Genomic DNA, 19187 nt, shown 5'->3' with positions numbered 1-19187 from the left:
GGAGTAATTTGGTTTACTTTTGTATTTTTATATTGTTGATCGAAATAAGTTTGTTTAATTTCCAATGTAGCATTTTAAATATTATTTGGTGCAAGTATATGTAATTTCCAATGAACTAATTGAAATATATTTTTTTAATTTCTTTAATGTATTAAATTTTAATTTCGAAATTAGTATTTCAAATTTGAGATTTTATTATTTAAATCTTATATTGGAAATCACAACAAATTGATGATTTTTTATGTACCCTAAAACAATGGATGACTATTGGTTTTTCTAACAATAATAGAACATCAAAACAAAAATAAGAAATAAATATTTCCATATTACAGTATAAAATACAAATTTAAAAAGAAAAAACAACTTTGATTTATGCCAAACTACTTTGATTATAGGTAAAAATGAATCAATACAACTCTTCATTTTTTCCCAAAAAATGTTAACTTAGTTAATTTTATTTTTTCCATAAACTACAAAACAATACAACTTTTCAAATTTTCTATTATCAATAAATGAGCATTTATTGATAAGATTACATCATAACCAATAACTATTGATATTCTTTACCTTGAAAATATATTTTTTAATTGAAACTTTTTTTTAAATCATTATTTTCGGCATGCACAAATTAAAAAAAAAAATTCGGCTAGCATTAAAAAACTATTTGATTTTTTAAAAGAAACATCTCTTTGTATTCTCTTGGGAAAATCAAATTATGTTGTTTTGAAATTAGATATTTATTTATTAGTCCTATATTGCCCAATAAGGAATCTTATTCATTTAATATAATTGGTTAGGTAATTTATAATATCTATTAATTTAGAGATTGTTTAATGGTAAATTGTTAATTTTTATTTAAAATTTTATATTGAAAACCGAAAATTAATATACAATTTCGGCATTAATTTAAAAAAAATTGGATAATTTCACTCCAACAAAATTATTAACAATATTAATAAATAAATAATAATAAGATTTTATCTGAAGACCCAAAAAGAAATAAAAGTTTCTTTTCATAACAAATCCTTTTAAGAAAATGTCCATAAAAAAAATTAAAACATAATAGAATAAAAATATTATAGTAAGACCTAAGGAAACACATAGAAACAATAATTTTTTTAAAAAAATAACAAAAAAAAAACACTTGAAGCATTTTAGAAATTGTCATTCTTCTTTGTCATCTTCTTCTCCTTCTCCTTCAAATATTTCTCCCACACCTCGTTCTTTTTCCTCTCTGCATCAAAATAGTTGGCCACTGATTCATGCAGAGTTTGCATCGCAAAAGTGCATCTTGTCATCTCTCGAACAAATTCATTCATGTTGTTCTTCAATTCAAGTAGACGACTGATATTTTCATTAAATTTTTGGAACATAATATCAAAATATATTACATTTGGATTGTACTCTAGTTGAGCATCAGTGGATTCACATCTTTCTCACCACCGCTAAACTTCTCAGTCTTGATATTCTTCAATTGAGACTTTGCATCATTGTCAAACTTCTCAACCTTGATCTTCTTCAATGGAGAATTTACTTCATCATCTTTAAAATCAAAGGGTGAAGAGTTATCTTCATTCTTTGAATAGGTTGAATCTAATATGTTGATGATAGACATAGTAGTTGAATGTTTGTAAAACTTGATTTTTTTTAAAAAGAAATTAGGATAATCGGTTTTGGTTGTATGTGGATATATTTATAATGTGTGTTATGAAGAAACAATGCAACCTTTCACATTCTTAATAAAATATTTTAGATTTATTTAAAATAAAAAATAAAATATTATTGAAAGAATAAATAATTAATATGTTGTAACTTCCCAATGTAAACACCAATCATGCATTCACATTAATTAAATATTATTTCTATTTTATAAAAGAGACCCATTAATTTCGGCCACCTATATTTTAATAAGCAATTTCACAAATTAAATGCATTTAACAAAAAAAAAAACCGAAAAAATAAGAACAATTTTAAAATATGTCATTTAATACAAGAACCACACTTTCTTAATTTAATGAATAAATAATTAATATGTTGTTACTTCCCAAATGTAATTAGTAATCATGTAGCAACATTTAATTTAATATTGTCTTTTTGAATCATTTATCAATAAATTTCGGCTACTACCAATTTTTATAATTTAATATTAAATTTTTAATAAAAATCACCCATTAATTTCAGCCACTATAATTTTAATTACAAATTTGACCAATTAAATGCATTAAAAAAATAAATAGAAAAAAGCATTAATAATTTAAGACACTTAATACAACTACCACAATTTTTTTATTTAATGAATTTAAAAAAATAAAATTAAATGAAAATTTGATAAGATGAAACTGTATAATTTTATTATTGGTAGATATTTACAAATTTAATTAATTCTTATCCTAAACTAAAAACAATTCGGGAATTTAATAAATCATTAAGTTATAGTATTGATTTGATTTTATTAATAATGAGAATTATTTTAATAATACAAAATGAAATTAGAATTAAAAAAACCTTAAATGAAAATTTTAAAATAAAAAATTGTTTGTTGTTTCAAAATAAAAAATATATATTTGTATATTAGGGACATTATATTTGCAGTCCAATAATATATATAGGCACTCCATTAATTAAATAAAAAATTAATTTTATATTCATTTCTAACACTTTTTCTCAAAAAAAATTATTGACATTATTTAATTTTTTTTTTTTTGTTAATTTCAAAAAGCTTATTTTATATTATTTTCATCATTATTTTTTTTTAAAAATGTCTTTTTTTATGAAAAAGCCTCTTATTTTAACAAGTTTTTAATAAATATATTTTTTAATATTTTTTATTTAAATATTTTAAAAAATATTATTTATATGTATTGTTTAAAATATGAAAAATAAAAAAATTAGAAAAATGTAAGCACAAAAGTTGAAAAAAATATAATGCACTGTATATTATTACATATAGTATAGGTTATCTCGGTGACTAGTGCACGTTGGAACGGTTCATTATGTCATAATTAGGCCTGCTTAGTGCAATGTTATCTAGTCATAATTTTTCGAGATCGGATGCCATTCTAAATTCACTACTATATCTTAGTGCAATGTTATCTAGTAATATTTTCCGGGATCAGATCCCCTTCTAAATTCACTACTCTATCTTACTCAGCATGACAACTATATGAGACCCTAGTGGTAGTATTGGTTTACTAGTGTACGTTGGAACGGTTCATTATGTCATAATTAGGTCTGCTTAGTGCAATGTTATCTAGTAATAATTTTTCGGGATCGGATCCCCTTCTAAATTCTCTTCTATATCTTACTCAGCATGACAACTATATGAGACCCTAGCCGTAGTATTGGTTTACTAGTGTACGTTGGAACGGTTCATTATGTCATAATTAGGTCTGCTTAGTGCAATGTTATCTAGTAATAATTTTTCGGGATCGGATCCCCTTCTAGATTCACTACTCTATCTTACTCAGAATGACCACTATATGAGACCCTAGCAGTAGTATTGGTTTACTAGTGTATGTTGGAACAGTTCATTATGTCATAATTAGGTCTGCTTAGTGCAATGTTATCTAGTAATAATTTTTTGGGATTGGATGCCATTCTAAATTCACTACTATATCTTAGTGCAATGTTATCTAGTAATATTTTTCCTGGATCGGGTCCCCTTCTAAATTGACTATTATCTTACTCAGCATGACAACTATATGAGACCCGAGCAGTAGTATTGGTTTACTAGTGTACGTTGGAACGATTCATTATGTCATAATTACTTCTGCTTAGTGCAATGTTATCTAGTCATAACTTTTCGGGATCGGATCCCCTTCTAAATTCTCTACTATATCTTAGTGCAATGTTATCTAGTAATATTTTTTCGGGATCGGATCCCCTTATAAATTCACTACTCTATCTTACTCAGCATGACAACTATATGAGACCCTAGCGGTAATATTGGTTTACTAGTGTACGTTGGAACGGTTCATTATGTCATAATTAGGTCTGCTTAGTGCAATGTTATCTAGTAATAATTTTTCGGGATCATATCCCCTTCTAAATTCTCTACTATATCTTGGTGTAATGTTATCTAGTAGTATTTTTCGTGTAGAGTCCAAGAACTTTACTTAGCTAAGATAGATAATAGTATGATAGTATTTATAGCATTATCTTTGTTACTATGGATTTTTGGTTCAGACCGGGAATTATTTGGACACTCATAGTAGTACTTATAGATTTTCTAAGTTTAACCTATAGTTTAAGAATATTAAGTATAACCTAAGGTTTGATTAATGTGACTGATATTAAGGATTATATTATTATATTATAAGGTTTAGACATCAACCAATAGGATTTTAAGCACATGTTTTGAATGGTAATTAAGGATTAAGATTTTTGAGGATTAAATATAATAAGGAGTAAAGTTTGAATGTTATAGGGTCAGTCAGCAGCTTTGAGTACGTTGAGGGCTTAGTCAAGGCTGTTTACTCCATTCAAACTTAGCTAAAAATGTGTAATTTCGTGTTTAAATATTCAGCGTGTGCCGATATATCGCAGCTATAGGGGGCGATATGTCGCAGCACGTAGATACGGAAAACACGAAACGATGCACGGTCGCCTCGGGCATACTGGCCCAGGCGATATATTACCTACAGGGGGCGATATATCGCCTCCTTCAGCATGAATTCAAACTCTTTTGAATTCATTTCCTTTCAGCCATTCAAACTCCTTCAACAGTCCAGCATCTTGTGAACGAGTCTTCAGCCTCTGCTGAACGATTATTCAAATGATTTTCACCTAAAAAGCCATTATTTTTATTCAAGTAAAATCAAGATATTTTCATTCCCAAACTCTATAAATAGGACCTAGTACCCAGCCATTATTCACCATTTGCTCTAAGTTCAGAAGCTGCTAGTGTTAAGTGAGTGTGAGAGTGTAAACACTTGGTTGGGGAAAAACTATAAGCTTAAACATCATAAGCTTATCAAACACTTTGGGAAGTGAGTTCTATAGTATTTCGGTGAAGGTTAGAGTGATCTTGAAATCTTTGAGGTAAACCCAAAACTCTAGTTCCTTTCTGTATTTTATGTTATTTCTTTTCTCAAAACCTTCTACTCAGTCCCCTAACCTTATTCTTATTTTGGTTAGGGAATCCAAGCTCTTAAGCATATAAGTTGGTAAGTATGTTTTTATGGTTTAGTCTTTCCATCTCTTTCATTTCATCTCCTTTCTTTAGACTCACTCTTTCTTATGGTTTTAGGAGTGTTCCAAAAGTCCCAACTCAGTCCATAATCCCGGTAACTTTGGTAAGGAAAATAGGCTAGAATATATATGTTTATGTTTATGTTATCTTTTGTGTTATGATATGATATGGGTATGTTATGAATATGTTGTGCGTGTGTATGTTGTAGGCTTGGGCATATGCCCTATTTGACTAACAAGACCCCAAAAAGATTGTGGGCATAAGCCTATTTAGCTGGTAGGACCCCACTAATCTCATGGGCATAAGCTTGTTTAGTCTATGGGACCCCAAGTAATAATGGCCATTATAATAAGTGAATTATGTGTTATGATATGTCTTTACGTTATTATGAAATTATGTTTATGTTTATGACTATGTGTTAGATTTTCCTTGCTGGGCATTAGGCTCACTCCTTTCTGTTTATGTGCAGGAAATAAGCTTTAGAGGCGGTAAGATTCGTGACGCTTGGAGGATGTGTATCGATGGTGAATGGAGTCAAGGGGCCGAGCGTTATTCGATTCGAGGATGTAGTCTTGTTTATGCTTTTATGGTTTTAAATGTATTTTCCGCATTTTCTATGTAACTCTTTTTAGTTTTTAAGTTATTTTTGTTTTAAAGACAATGGGTACCCATATCCTACTTATTATTTATGAAAGTAAACTTTGTTTCTACAAGTTTATAATAAATTGTGGTATTTTCGCAAATATATGTTTTAGTAAGAATATGTATGTATAGTTCGATAATGGTCCAAGAGTCTAGATTAGTGGGTCGTTACATTTCGGGATCGGATCTCCTTCTAAATTCACTACTCTATCTTACTCAGCATGACAACTTTATCATACCCTAGCAGTAGTATTGGTTTACTAGTGTACGTTGGAACGATTCATTATGTCATAATTAGGTCTGCTTAGTGCAATGTTATCTAGTAATAATTTTTCGGGATCGGATCCCCTTCTAAATTCTCTTCTATATCTTCCTCAGCATGACAACTATATGAGACCCTAGCGGTAGTATTGGTTTACTAGTGTACGTTGGAACGGTTCATTATGTCATAATTAGGTCTGCTTAGTGCAATGTTATCTAGTCATAATTTTTCGGGATCGGATCCCCTTCTAAATTCTCTACTATATCTTAATGTAATGTTATCTAGTAATATTTTTCCGGGATCGGATCCCCTTCTAAATTCACTACTCTATCTTACTCAGCATGACAACTATATGAGACCCTAGCGGTAGTATTGGTTTACTAGTGTACGTTGGAACGGTTCATTATGTCATAATTAGGTCTGCTTAGTGCAATGTTATGTAGTAATAATTTTTCGGGATCATATCCCCTTCTAAATTCTCTAATATGTCTTAGTGTAATGTTATCTAGTAGTATTTTTCGGGATCGGATCCCCTTCTAAATTCACTACTCTATCTTACTCAGCATGACAACTATATCATACCCTAGCAGTAGTATTGGTTTGCTAGTGTACGTTGGAACGATTCATTATGTCATAATTAGGTCTGCTTAGTGCAATGTTATCTAGTAATAATTTTTCGGGATCGGATCCCCTTCTAAATTCTCTTCTATATCTTACTCAGCATGAAAACTATATGAGACCCTAGCGGTAGTATTGGTTTACTAGTGTACGTTGGAACGGTTCATTATGTCATAATTAGGTCTGCTTAGTGCAATGTTATCTAGTAATAATTTTTCGGGATCGGATCCCCTTCTAGATTGACTACTCTATCTTACTCAGAATGACCACTATATGAGACCCTAGCAGTAGTATTGGTTTACTAGTGTATGTTGGAACAATTCATTATGTCATAATTAGGTCTGCTTAGTGCAATGTTATCTAGTCATAATTTTTCGGGATCGGATGCCATTCTAAATTCACTACTATATCTTAGTGCAATGTTATCTAGTAATATTTTTCCTGGATCGGATCCCCTTCTAAATTGACTATTATCTTACTCAGCATGACAACTATATGAGACCCTAGCGGTGGTATTGGTTTACTAGTGTACGTTGGAACGGTTCATTATGTCATAATTAGGACTGCTTAGTGCAATGTTATCTAGTAATAATTTTTCGGGATCGGATCCCCTTCTAAATTCTCTACTATATCTTAGTGCAATGTTATCTAGTAGTATTTTTCATAATCGGATCCCCTTCTAAATTCACTACTCTATCTTACTCAGCATGACAACTATATCAGACCCTAGCAGTAGTATTGGTTTACTAGTGAACGTTGGAACGGTTCGTTATGTCCTAATTAGGTCTGCTTAGTGCAATGTTATCTAGTAATAATTTTTCGAGATCAGATGCCATTCTAAATTCACTACTATATCTTAGTGCAATGTTATCTAGTAGTATTTTTGGGGATCGGATCCCCATCTAAATTCACTACTCTATCTTACTCAGCATGACCACTATATGAGACCCTAGCGGTAGTATTGGTTTACTAGTGTACGTTGGAACGGTTCATTATGTCATAATTAGGTCTGCTTAGTGCAATGTTATCTAGTAATAATTTTTCGGGATCATATCCCCTTCTAAATTCTCTACTATATCTTAGTGCAATGTTATCTAGTAGTATTTTTCGGGATCGGATCCCCTACTGAAGTCACTACTCTATCTTACTCAGAATGACCACTATATGAGACCCTAGCGGTAGTATTGGTTTACTAGTGTACGTTGGAACAGTTCATTATGTCATAATTAGGTCTGCTTAGTGCAATGTTATCTAGTAATAATTTTTCAAGATCGGATCCCCTTCTAAATTCTCAATTGTATCAACTGAAAATATATTGTACAACTATCCGAGACTCTATGATATTATATGAATATCAAAATTTCAATCCAAGATTCCCTAAAAAATGAAACTAACCATAGATTAATTACCCTCAATGAAAACTAAATTTTTTGTGCATGTACACGTACGGTTGGCCTTTTATTTTAAAAAACAGAAAAAAAAATAACAATAATAATTTATGCAATTTAACACAATTACCATAATTTTTTAATTAAATGAATTTAAAAAAATTAAAATTAAGTAAAAATTTGATAAGATAAATCTTTCTAATTTTATGATTGGAAGATATTAAAAAATTTAATTAATTTTTCTTAAAAACTAAATAAATTTTGAGAATTTAATGAAACAACCAAAATATAATATTAATTTAAATTTATTAATAAAATAAATAAATTAAAAAAAATTCGGTTACCTTTCTTAAATAATAATAAAAAAAAAACCATGTTAATGGAAATTAAGATTGGTAGCTTATCCATCTCACCAAGTGACCACTATTTATCTTCCCTATGTTTTTATCATGTAACATATTTCAACAAATGTTATTAATTGTACCTATAATATTTTTTTTAAAACACAACAACTTCATTGATGTCTTTTATTCTCTCTATTTTATGTGAACACACAAGTTGATTCTATATATTTTATAGATTTCCTCCTCTTATCTCATCTTTTGCTTAGAGATGTGGATGCTCAAAATTCAACACCGGTAAAGAACCCACATCTAATGCCTAAGGTCTCCGGAAGGTCCAAGGCAACCATGTTTGAAGTCCATTTGAACCCTCAAATTATTGCTCAAAATGACCCTGCTCAAATTGACCAAAACGACCCAAGTGTCCCGCGCACGTTGCCCGCGCGCACGCCGCCTCGCGCCCGCGCCCACGCCCGCGCGCCTCGCGCCTCGCGCCCGCGCGCCTCGCGCCCGCGCGCCCCGCGCGCCCCGCGCCCGCGCGCCCCGCGCCCGCGCGCCCCGCGCCTCGCGCCCGCGCGCCCCGCGCCTCGCGCCCCGCGCCTCGCGCCCGCGCGCCACGCGCGCCTCGCGCGCTCGCGCCCCGCGCCCGCGCGCCCGCGCGCCTCATCTCATTTGTAGGCGTCATGCCTCATCACACACGCAGCAGGCCCCGTTGAAGAAGCCTTATCTCTCTTCCTGAGCTTCCCTACACTTATTAGGACGTGGAATAACCATTGGGTACATGGTACCCGTACGTGTACGGGTGCATGACGCACAACCATGGGGAGGACAGGAGCATGACCCTGACACCTGTACCACGCAGGTAGTGGAGGTACAGATCAGTCCAAGAGAGTGGAGGCACTATATGCACGCCTCTGACTATGTACCAGGCTGACACTATGATCCTCTGCTCCACCACTCTCCCCACACCACTGCCACCTGTGCTATTACCCTGACAGTGTACTTTTGTACTATTTTGTCTCACGGGACCACCATGTATAAGGGGCCATTAGAGCCCAGCTATAAAAGGGGCTTGACCCCTCAGAATGGGGGGTTGGAAAATTCATTGTAAGGAGAGGCTATTGAGAAATATACCAGGACTTGCTCCATCATTTATCTGTGTTCACTTTTCTTTAAAGTTTATTCTTAGTTCTTATATAAACATCACCTAACTTACCTTTGAATTTTCCGATCTAATTTCGTTGACGAGATTTCACCGTCAACAGTTTGGCGCCGTCTGTGGGAAGAACAAGCATCAAGCCAGTGTTCTTCCATCACTTCCAAAAAAGAAAGATGCTAAGACGTTCAAAACGCCTATGGCAAATACAAGAGGTTGAGGCTCACCGAGACGAAGTAGAGCGAAGGGCCTCCAAGAAAGACTCCCCTCCGCCCGGGCATGGAGGTGGGCCGGAAGAACCTCTTCCCCCATGGGAGGAGAGGGAAGCATCGTCCCCAGCTATCCAGTCCAACAGAGGTCACTCAGAGCCACTAGTGTATCCACTTAATCGACCCCAGTTGACCCCACGCTCAGGCCACCAGGACCCTGGTCCCTCGACGCACTGGCTAGGCAAGGGTCCCAGGGTACGCCCGGTAAGTTCCTATTCAAGGACGCGCTTCTACAAGGGCGAGATTCACGAGTTGCGTAAAAAGACTCGAAGGCTGGAAACCATGATAGAGAACATGCAGGAGGTTTTAAATGACCTACTGCAAGGGAAGTCAAGCATACCCCTCCCTAAGCGTAAAGGGAGGGAGTATGAAAAAGGGGAAAGCACTGTCCCCGTAGACGATGGGGGAACCAAACTTTCCACCAGTAAAACCCCCCAGACAAAGTACCAGGAGGGACCTAGGCCAATGAAATGTCCCCAGGAGCCAAGGCGGAGGGAAGATGATGGTCATAGGAACGAGGCCGAAGTCCCCTCGAAAGAAGCACCCCCTGGCCTAAGAAAAGAGCCCCATGGAGAGAGGTCAGAAGTAAGAGACGTACCCCCCGCGGTTCCCCCGAGGGACACAACCAAGGCAAGGGATCAGCCTGAGAACACGCAAAACTCCTTATGCAAAAAGAGGAGGGGACTAGACACCAAAATGCGAAGCCCTCGGGGCAAGATCACCGCTGCACTTGGGGGGTACATGGATGATGAAGAATTTGACCGTGAGTCACCCTTCACAAGGGAGATTCAGGTTGAGCGAATGCCCACTGGCTTCAGAGAGCCTCGCATGACTCCGTACGAGGGTACTACTGACCCTAAATATCATTTAGACTCCTTCAATAGTCTGATGAGGTTAAGGGGGGTCAATAACAGGGCAAAGTGTCATTGCTTCGTCGTTACGCTTAAAGGAGTGGCGTATAAGTGGTTCAAGAGGCTAAGGCCAGGAACAATCAAATCATGGCAACAATTCTCTGATGAATTTCTCCAACAACACCATGCAACGTGTGATTATGTCATGCCAACTACCAGCCTTGCTAACATAAAACAAGGCGAGAATGAAAGTCTGAAGGACTACATCCATAGGTTCAGTATAGAAGCTACAAAGGTGAGAGGTTTAACCAAAGCGGAGCACAAGATGGCTATTACAGCCGGAGTTCGTCCAGAAAGCAAGTTGTGGGGTAGCATGCTCAAAAGAGAAGTTTCGAATTTGGAAGACTTCTTCGAAAGAGCACAGAAGTACATACGTGTGGAAGAGGGCCATAAGAACTTATATGTGGAAGAAAGCGAACCTTCCTTCAGTTGCCCTACTACCAATACGTCTGAAGATTCCATATAGAAGGGGGCGTCGTGCTAGAGGGGTCGCTAACCAAGCTTGAGATTGAACGAAGACCATCTAGCCATGAAAAGTCCCGACCCGAGGGGAGATCACCTCAAAAATTCAAAAAGGGTCTCCAAAGTAGACGCTTGCAAAAAGGGTCTCCAAAGTAGACGCTTGCAAAAATGGTCTCCAAAGTAGACGCCTGCAAAAAGGGTCTCCAAAGTAGACGCTTGCAAAAAGGGTCTCCAAAGTAAATGCCTGCAAAAAGGGTCTCCAAAGTAGACGCCTGCAAAAAGGGTCTCAAAGAAGACGCTTGCAAAAATAGTACTATGCCTAATGACGAGAAGGACGCTTCTCGCAAGATATAATAAGCGCACGCAAAAACATATAAAAGGATAACTAGAACCCAATGGGTCAATATATCCTTATAGATACGATCAAGGTCCACCAAAGAGAGACCTATCGAACCACCTTTCGCATGGCCTCCAAAGGACCTCGAGCATGACAAATATATATATAAAAAAAAAAAAAATCTCCAGTGCATGGTTAAAATACAAGACTAAAGGTCGCTTAGTCACATTATCAGGCTCTGACATGTAAGTCTTGTGAAACCGGGAGATTGTCCCAAGGAAAGCATCACCTTACGAGCCGTGAAGTATGGCCTAGCTAGGCTAAGAGGCCAAGCTACGCATCACGAGAGGACAGGTACACGAGGCCCTCCCATGGCGAGGCCCCGCTTATCTTGACGCTAAGAGATGTCGAGGGCACCAGAGCTGTGAATGTAGGAATTCTTCTTTTGTGAATTCCATCCAAGAGAGCAACACTCGCTACGCGAGGCTCACGACTGGCCTCCTACGCGCATCGTCTCTATGCGAGACATCGCGCCCTGCCTCCAAGTGATCGCATGGGGTGCGGCCTCACTAAACATCTCGTGTCCGGCATGCATAGACTCACGCATCCGAACATAGATCCCAAAGGGTCGCCTAGCATTGCGAGACATCCTAAGGGCCCTGAGTTCGGCACCCTGGAGTTCGGCTGCTAGGCTGGTGACCTATTCCAACAACATCGTGGCCTTGGAAATTGCCCTCTCCTACTTTTTCGATGAGGAAGAAATTTTCGCCAAGGCCCTTTCTAACATAGACCTGGTTTCAGCAAGCTCCTAGACCCGAACTGCAAGACGGTCCCTCTCGGCATTAGACATGGAAAGGATATGAGCTGAGTCGGCAAATCGCTGAGCCACAGTATAGGCCTCGCATGGAGATATAAGAATTAAAGAGAATAGTCTACCAGAGCACCTAAAGGTCCTCTCCTAGACTGGGGGGCAAGTGTGGATGCTCAAAATTCAACACCGGTAAAGAACCCACATCTAATGCCTAAGGTCTCCGGAAGGTCCAAGGCAACCATGTTTGAAGTCCATTTGAACCCTCAAATTATTGCTCAAAATGACCCTGCTCAAATTGACCAAAACGACCCAAGCGTCCCGCACGCCCGCGCGCCCTGCGCGCACGCCGCCTCGCGCCCGCGCGCCCCGCGCGCACGCCGCCTCGCGCCCGCGCGCCCCGCTCGCCCCGCGCGCCTCGCCCCGCACGCCCCATCTCATTTGTAGGCGTCATGCCTCATCACACACGCAGCAGGCCCCGTTGAAGAAGCCTTATCTCTCTTCCTGAGCTTCCCTACACTTATTAGGACGTGGAATAACCATTGGGTACATGGTACCCGTACGTGTACGGGTGCATGACGCACAACCATGGGGAGGACAGGAGCATGACCCTGACACCTGTACCACGCAGGTAGTGGAGGTACGGATCAGTCCAAGAGAGTGGAGGCACTATATGCACGCCTCTGACTATGTACCAGGCTGACACTATGATCCTCTGCTCCACCACTCTCCCCACACCACTGCCACCTGTGCTATTACCCTGACAGTGTACTTTTGTACTATTTTGTCTCACGGGACCACCATGTATAAGGGGCCATTAGAGCCCAGCTATAAAAGGGGCTTGACCCCTCAGAATGGGGGGTTGGAAAATTCATTGTAAGGAGAGGCTATTGAGAAATATACCAGGACTTGCTCCATCATTTATCTGTGTTCACTTTTCTTTAAAGTTTATTCTTAGTTCTTATATAAACATCACCTGACTTACCTTTGAGTTTTCCGATCTAATTTCGTTGACGAGATTTCACCGTCAACAAGAGTTATAACGGAAAACTAACCATTCTAGTCCCGGATTATGGCTCCTCCTGAAATTATAGGTGATCCATACTACCAAATAGTAACAGGTGATATCGATAACACCATCAGGCTAGGTGAAGGTTCTGATTCTTTCTTTGTTATTCACCTCTTCGCAAAATTTTCACGACATCCACTAACTAGTAGCGAACCAAATTTTACAAATTGGATGGTCGATAACGGCATGGAAGACTCTGTTTGTTGCGATACTATTGTATTTCTTTCAAGACAAACGTTGATGGCCAATGAAAATAACCATGCCAAAGTTATCATTGATGAGATGCTAGGTGAGGCTTATCTCCATCCTTCTATATTTTTTCTTTCGGATAAAATTATTGATTACGCTCGAAAGATGTGGAACGAAGAGGATTTTAATTTCTGTGTAAAAGTGGATGTTCATGTTTTTGTTTATGATCTTCCTCCACAACACGATTCTGGCATTGATGGTGACGTTGATAGTGAGGAGTATATGGATAATATGACTATTAATTTCGTGGCGGCAAGCGAGCAATCCATTGAAAGATTGGAGAGAGTTTTGATTAAAGATGATCAAATTGTATGTTCTATTTGCTTTGAGAATGTTCATGTTGGTTCGGAAGCTACAAAGTTACCTTGAACACACACATATCATGAAAAATGTATAGTTCAGTGGCTACAAACTAGTAAAAATTGTCCAATGTGTCGATTTGAGATAGTTTAAAAAAATCATTTTTATATTTGTTACACAAATTTCAGCATGTATTAAATCCTATTATATACTAATAATCCGAATTTTATTTACAATTTTTATATATAATTTCGAAAATGTGGGAACATTTGAATTTCAATATTTTATATAACAAAACATTGCATGTTTAATTAGAAAGACTTATTCATTTGAAAGATACATATTCATCTTCCCAATAAAATAATAAAAATAAATATAATAGATATATATTTATAAATGAATTAATCTACATTTATTCTATCAACACAACTTTATCTACAATTATTAAATGACATGTTCACATTAAAAGGCAAAGGTTTATAGAACCTATACATATTTTTGAAATACCCTATTGTAATGCCAAAAAAAAAATTCCAATAATATTTTGGAATTTATAATTTTGTACATCAAAGATAATTATTATGGATGTAAATTGTTCAACTTCCCATATTAATTTAATATATTCTCTATTTTTTTATTAATTTTTAATTTTTGTTATCTAAATCCTATTAATTTTTATCATGTTTAAATATAATATAATACTTTCAAATTTTCAACTACCCCATTAATTATATTAAATGCACATCTCATATTTAAATACTCTAACCAACCATCCATAGCCTAGCATTAAAATAAAATAAAAAATATTGCACTATTGTGGTTCTCTAAACCTTAATTTCGAAATTTGTAATGAAAATTTTGAAAATTATAACAATTATATTATTACACATTAATTAGGGTTTACACTAATTACTATTTTGAACAATTAATTATTGAATATATGTTAAATATTAAATGCACATCTTCATATTCAAAGACTCTAACCAACTATCTATATCCTAACATTAAATAAAAAAACATTAATATTGCACAATTGTGGTTCTCTAAACCCTAATTTCGAATTTGTAATGAAAATTTTGAAAATTATAACAATTATATTATTATACATTAATTAGGGTTTACACTAATTACTATTTTGAACAATTAATTATTGAATATATGTTAAATATTAAATGCACATCTTCATATTCAAAGACTCTAATCAGCTATCATTAAATAAAAAAAATTAATATTGCACAATTGTGGTTATCTGAACCCTAATTTCGAAAATTATAATGAGAATTTCGAAATATTATTGGATTTATACATATTTTCTAAAATTTCAAAATTATATTAAATGCTATTATAATTTTGAAATTTGTAAGTATCAACTTTTCAACCACCTCACTAATTATATTAATTAATGCTATTATAATTTCGAAATTTATAAGCATCAACTTTTCAACCACCCCACTAATTATATTAAATGTTATTATAATTTCTAAAAATTTAGATGTAGTTCTATTGGTTAAACATTCTGGTGATTCTTAATTACAAAGCAAAGGTTCATAGAACCTACACATATTTTCGAAATTACATATTATTATGCCAAAAATTATATATAATTATTAAAATTACAACTTTTCAACTTCCCATCAAAACACAATGGTTTCAAAAATGATTTAGTATTCTTAAAAAAAATTATAACAATTATATTATTATACATTAATTAGGGCTTACACTAATTACTATTTTGGAGAATTAATTATTGAAAATATGTTAAATATTAAATGCACATCTTCATATTCAAAGACTCTAACTAACTATCTATATCCTAACATTAAAAAAAATTAATATTGCACAACTGTGGTTATCTAAACCCTAATTTCGAAAATTCTAATGCAAATTTCGAAAATTATAATGCAAATTTTGAAATATTATTGGATTTATACATATTTTCAAAATTGCAAAATTATATTAAATGCTATTATAATTTCGAAATTTGTAAGTATCAACTTTTCAACCACCCCACTAATTATATTAATTAATGCTATTATAATTTCAAAATTTATAAGCATCAACTTTTCAATCACCCCACTAATTATATTAATTGATGCAATTTTAATAATATAATCAGTTTAAATATAAAAAATATTGAATAGTGCTACACACCATTCGAAAAAAAATCAGAAGGAATAGGCTGGAGAAATGACTAGTTACGAAAATGGTTTGGAAGCTGAACAAGAAGAAACAAAATCCTTATCTTCTGAACATGAAGTAGACCCTGCTGGGGGAACACGTTTGGAAGAGACAAATGATGAAGACGTACCAGAAGACAATGTTGAATGTGGCATTATTGAAGAATGGACCGAACCTGATATTGCACAATGGAGGAGCTTGCTTCAATTTTTGGATATTGACAAAGAACCAGAACATATTCAGTTTTCGGACTTCGAAGGGAAGGAGTTTGTAAGTATTGAACAAGCAGAATCTTTTTATTTTTTGTATGCGAAAATGATGGGGTTTAGTGTTAGAAAATAACTGAAGAGGGACGACAAAAAAGGTATTTTACACATTAGAAGTTGGGTGTGTTCAAACGAAGGTTTTAGAGAACAAAAATATTGTAATCTTGATAATAGGTGTAAAGAAGCTCATGCTCTAACAAGAACAGGTTGTAATGCAGAGTTTAGAATTAATTTAAATAGGGCAACTAACCACTGGATTACAAAGTGTTTTAATAACCACCACAACCATAAGTTTGCCTTCTTTCGTGAAAAACCATTTCTTAGATCTCATAGAATATTTAGGGACGAGATGAGGGAACAAGTTATGTCAATGAAGAGAGTTAGAATTAAGACATCCCAAATTTGGAATTACATGGTAGAAGTTCATGATGGTTGGGAAAATGTGGGATGTATCAAAGATGACTTGTACAAGGGAATCTGTAAAAAATATTCAACGTGGGATGATTGTGACACGTCCACAGCAATGGGTTATCTCGAAGCAAAAAAAGGGCCGGACAACATGTTTTTCTACAAGTATGATGTAGATAAAGAAAATAGATTGAAAAATTTATTCTGGTCTGACGGGACTTCCCAGGTTGATTACCAATTATTTGGTGATTGTTTGGCTTTTGATTCTACTTACAAAACCAATAGGTATTTTTAATTTTTTTTTTTTTACCTTATATCGATTTCTTAGTAAAATATCAAATATTATATTAATTTTTTGTTCAATAGGTACGGAAAGTCATTAGTAATACTACTTGGGTCTAATAATCATGACAAAACGTGTGTGTTTGGAGCTGCACTTCTTGATAATGAGACTTCGACCACATATGATTGGGTATTGGAAACATTTTTAAAGTGCATGGGTGGTAAGATGTCGTCAGCAGTTTTGACGGACGGTTACAAAGCAATGAACAAAGCACTGGATAATATTATGCCTGGTGTTCCACATCGTATTTGCTCGTGGCACATACTAAAAAATGCAATGCACCATGTACACAATATAGCATTCCATCAAGAATTGAAGAAATTTATTTTCAGGTAAACATTAAATGGTGTTTTATCTTATTCTCTCAATTATAATATGAAAACATTTATATTTTTCTTTTTTACAAAAATATAGGTATTACAAGGAGGAAGAATGGGAGGATAATTGGAAAGTGACTGTGAAGAAATATAGATTGACAGGAAATGCATGGGTGGAAGCACAATATGGCACAAGAAAGCAGTGGGCAGATACTTTTCTTCGTGGTATTTATTTTGGTGGAGCTACTGCTACCGGTAGATGTGAATCTATGAATGCATTCTTGAAAAGAGATTTGCAAAATAAAATACCATTGTGGATGTTTATACGACACTTTGACCATGCTTTATCTATGTTGTGTTACAACGAGATGAAAGAACACTACAAAACTAATTTGACTGAACCGGTTTTGAACCAGACAACTATGTCGTGTGTGGAGGATGAAATTTCTTCAATTTTCACAAGGGAAATTTTTACAAGGATAAGAAAGGAGATACGGCGTGGCGATAATTATATTGTCCTAAAGGATGATAAGATACCAGGTTACACTCTTTGTTTGGTGAAAAAATATATTGGTTCTGGATTAAAGCGCAAAGTGTTAATCTCCAACGATGGGGATGATGTGCGATGTGACTGCTATTCTCTTGAGACAAAAGGAATTCCATGTAGACGTATTTTTATTTTATTGAAGAATTTGGAGAGAAGAAGTTTGCCAATTTATTTGGTAAATAGACGTTGGCTAAAAGATGCTAAAGAAGTTCAACTGTTAACTCAAGGTAATGAAAGAAAGTGTCCTCATCCTGAAGTTATTGAAAATTCTAGGTACGGTGGTGTAACCACACAAACTACTATCACGTCGTACCTTGCTACAAGATCACGAGAAGCATTTCAAAAGGCTATGAAAGTTATATCAGAGTTGAATGCAGAATTGGAAAAAATGCCACCAGATGAAGAGTTAAAACATCCTCAAAATGATGAAGGAATATTTCCTAATAATATTTTGGACTCTCAGATTAAAAAAACAAAAGGCAGACCAACTACAGCCAGTTTGTCGAAATCATTCTCTGGAGGTGCAAAGAAGAGAAAACCAAAAAAATCGCTATTACATTGCAAGTATTGTGGTGAGGTTGGACATGATTCAAGGAATTGTCCTATGCAGCCAAAGTCCACTACAAAGAAAAATGGTCATTCGAAGAATAAGAAGAAAAAAATCAATCCATGATTAGTGATGTCTTTTGTATAATTGTTTACAAACACTTTCTCTATTGCAATCATTAATTTCGGCTACAACAATATAGGGCTAATTATTGTGTTTTTTTTCCAGATATTATAAATATGGTATTGAGAATTGGAAAATTTAATTCATTTGCATAATTAGGGCCAACACTAATAATTAGTTTGAACAATTAAATATTGAATACATGTTAAATATCAAATGCACATCTTCATATTCAAAGACAATAACCAACTATCTAAACCCTAATTTCAAAAATTATAATTAGATGTGTAAAATTTATTAATATTACAAACCCTAATTTCGGCTATGCCAATTGTGGTTTACAATTAATATTGAAATTTTTTAGCACTAAAAATACAAAATAATTGCACATCTTAAATATGGTATTGAGAAGTGGGAATTGTTAATGCACCTCTTCAAATTGAAAGACTCAAAGA

General features: G+C 35.0%; 1 protein-coding gene across 1 annotated transcript; it reads left to right on the top strand.

Annotated features, from left to right (window-relative positions):
• The first annotated feature begins 16859 nt into the window (after window positions 1–16859).
• LOC133815141 (protein FAR1-RELATED SEQUENCE 5-like) lies at window positions 16860–18735 on the top strand. The gene is made up of 3 exons (XM_062248016.1): window positions 16860–17140; window positions 17222–17530; window positions 17613–18735. The coding sequence occupies exons 1-3, from the start codon at window positions 16860–16862 to the stop codon at window positions 18733–18735; spliced, it is 1713 nt and encodes a 570-aa protein (XP_062104000.1).
• The last annotated feature ends 452 nt before the right edge of the window (window positions 18736–19187 follow it).

Source organism: Humulus lupulus, chromosome 2 (genome assembly GCF_963169125.1).
Source record: "Humulus lupulus chromosome 2, drHumLupu1.1, whole genome shotgun sequence".
NCBI classification, from domain to species: Eukaryota; Viridiplantae; Streptophyta; class Magnoliopsida; order Rosales; family Cannabaceae; genus Humulus; species Humulus lupulus.
This window is presented reverse-complemented; position numbering and strand designations above follow the sequence as displayed.